At 47.7% G+C, this 3,056-nt stretch overlaps 1 protein-coding gene across 1 annotated transcript; it reads right to left on the bottom strand.

Moving 5' to 3' along the window:
- Nucleotides 1–1,898: 1,898 nt before the first annotated feature.
- LOC120973567 (secreted RxLR effector protein 161-like) lies at nucleotides 1,899–2,474 on the bottom strand. The gene has a single exon (XM_040399370.1). The coding sequence runs from the start codon at nucleotides 2,472–2,474 to the stop codon at nucleotides 1,899–1,901; it is 576 nt and encodes a 191-aa protein (XP_040255304.1).
- Between the last annotated feature and the right edge of the window lie 582 nt (nucleotides 2,475–3,056).

Genomic DNA, 3,056 nt, shown 5'->3' on the forward strand with positions numbered 1-3,056 from the left:
AGATTATCACCACCAGTAGCAACGGTCGCAGGGTGCTCATAGCACATCGCGAAAAGAAAAGGGTGTCTGCAGCGAAAAGAATTAAACATGGTCCAGCCGTCCAGCTTCATGTGCTTTCATTCAAAATCTTTCTGGGCGAAAGTGATTTTATTCATTTAATGGACATGGCTGTTGGCCTGTTCCAACTCAAGAATGGCTGGTTGATTATTCATCAGTCTAATCAAGCAACTTAGCTAGTTCGATGAGGTTAGGAATCGGTGTCATGAACACCAAATGAAAAACGTTCTGAAGGAAAAACACATAAGAAGAAGAACTGAGTGCAGAATGGTCCTCTGTCTATATCGAAAAAGGCTTTCGCCTCGCTTTATATTATAAAGCAACTGCCCAAGCCAAACATCCAATAGGGTTCACACACACACAAAGGTCTAGTACAGACAAGTAGTCAAAGGGCTTTCTCCTCTGTCTGTACACGTAAAGAAGTTAAGAAAGATCTTGGAAATTGTTTCATCATCCAACAGTAAGCATAAAAATGCAGCAGAACTGCAGAAAAATGCATTATGATTCTTTATAGTATGTTGTTTCTTCACTGAGCACACAACGGAAGAAATACAGCAGGAAATTACTTTCCTCCCAAGAAAAAAACATGATGAATGATGAAGAACAGTAGCAAAGAATTGACCAATAATGCAACATTATCTCTGTACATATCATTTATTTTCAATTTAATGATGAATACGCAGTACTCATTCAGTTTCTCCTGGGAAAAAACATAGCATTATTATATTTGTTTTTGGGAAGACCAACTTAACACAGGTAAATGTGCTAACAGAGCAAACTGAAAGCAGCATGTCAACACCTGATGGCAAATCTGTAGACTGGCTACTTAAAAAAACTGTAGACTGGAACTCTGTACCGCATTTGCATATGGATTCAGAGAAATTGTTCACGATGCACAGATCTTGGCAACATTCTTGCTTGCAGAGAAAAATATGTTTAAACAAGAAATGATGTCTTCTAGAACAATTTGGCATTCGAGCATGCAAGAGTTCCAACAAAATTATCAAACTATAACGGTGTAAACTACTGGAAAAATAATAATATAGAGCAAGATTTACGAGTCGATGAGTCGACAAGTCATTCTGAGGTTGAGACTCATAGACTAAGCGTGACTAATCGACACGAATTGACACTGAAGTTTCGAGTCAAAGACTAGTCGACACTGAAGTCTAGTCAGGCCTGAAGTTGAGACTCATAGACTAGTCTGTAAGTTGAGACTCATAGACTAGTCTACAGACTAGTCTTGACTAGTCCTTGGACTCATAATCCATCATATAGAGGGGTTGATTTGCAGTCTTCCATGGGCGTAGTAACCATATTGTCTTAATATGCCTAAATTCAGTTTTCATGCACTGCAAATAATACCAGAGGTTCAGAGTTTACATAGGATAAGCTCGACAGTGACTACTGCATATTTAGGGACCAGAATGTTAATACCTTGATAGGTGATAACAGAAGTTTAAATCTCATTAGGTTCTTTAGCACGTGTTTGTTGTCTCTCAAACCTAGAGCTCTGTCTATGGCGAAGAAACTACACGAGTCTGATTTTTTATGCAGCGCACTGAACTGCTGCGTTTTCTGTCCTCTTTATTCTCTGATGAACGGGGAAAACGGATCGAGGACGACCCCCTCTACTGGATCGTGCCATCCCACGATCAGGGGCGTGCGCTCGCCGTGAACTACGGCCTCGGGATCGCACAGACTGCGTCTTCGGGCTCTATCTCTAACTGAAACCAAATAACCAGCTAACTGAAAATACTACGCTGCCGTAGCAGCTCTGACTACTTGTCACGCTAGATTATTAGCTAACAATCTCCCCCTAAGCTAGTCGTGACACAAAGCTAAACCTCGACCATACCAATGCGTGCACGAAGCTGCTGAAACCGCGTGCGCCCTAGTGACTTTGTGAAAATATCTGCGAGTTGATCACCCGTGGCGATGTGCTTCACCCTGATCTTGCCTTCTTCCACACACTTGCGGATGAAATGGAATCGGACGTCGATGTGCTTGCTGCGATCATGGCACACCGGGTTCTTGCACAACTGGATTGCGGACTTGTTGTCGATGAAGATAGTGGTGGCGCCGGCCTCCTCTTTCAGCAAGTCCCTCATGAGCCTGCTCAACCAGATCGCCTGACACGCCGCCGTTGTTGCTGCCACATACTCCGCCTCACACGAAGACAAGGCGACGATCTTCTGTTTTTGTGATTGCCAGGTGATCGGTGCCCCTCCCAGGAAGAAGAGGTTGCCCGATGTGCTCTTGTGGTCGTCGACGTCGCCGGCCAAGTCCGAGTCACTGTACCCAATGAGCTTGCCATCGCCTCTCTTGACATACCTGCAGCCATACTTGCGCGTGCCTGCAATGTAGCGCAGCAGGTGTTTGACGGCGGCGAGGTGCGCCGTGGTCGGCGCCTCCATGAAGCGGCTCACATACCCCACCGCAAACATGATGTCCGGCCGTGTGTGGGTGAGGTAGCTAAGCCCTCCGATGATGCTGCGGTAGTGAGTGGCATCCACCCGCGGCTCTGGTCCCTCTTTGCTCAACTTGAGGCGCGGCTCCATGGGGACATGCACTGGATTGCAGTCCGCCATGCCCCGCCCGCTCCAAGAGCTCGCCGGCGTACGCCGCCTGCGACAGAGTGATCTCCCCGGCCCCCTGCTTCACCTCTATGCCTAGGTAGAAGCTGAGCAGGCCGAGGTCACTCATGCGGAACCTGCCCATCATCTCTGTCTTGAAACCGTGGATCGCCTTGGCGTCGGCTCCGGTGACGACCAGATCGTCGACATACACGCCAACCAGGAGCCGAGCTTGCCCTTCGCCTCGCGTGTACATGTCATGCTCTGACGAGCAGCTCGCGAACCCAAGCTGCTGCATAGTGCGATCGAGCTTAGCGTTCCAAGCCCGTGGTGCCTGCCGCAGCCCGTAGAGCGCCTTATGAAGGCGATAAACCTTGTGCTCCTCGCTGCTCCGTGCGAAGCCAGGAGGTTGCTTGACGTAGA

Source organism: Aegilops tauschii, chromosome 2 (assembly GCF_002575655.3).
Source record: "Aegilops tauschii subsp. strangulata cultivar AL8/78 chromosome 2, Aet v6.0, whole genome shotgun sequence".
Taxonomy (NCBI): domain Eukaryota; kingdom Viridiplantae; phylum Streptophyta; class Magnoliopsida; order Poales; family Poaceae; genus Aegilops; species Aegilops tauschii.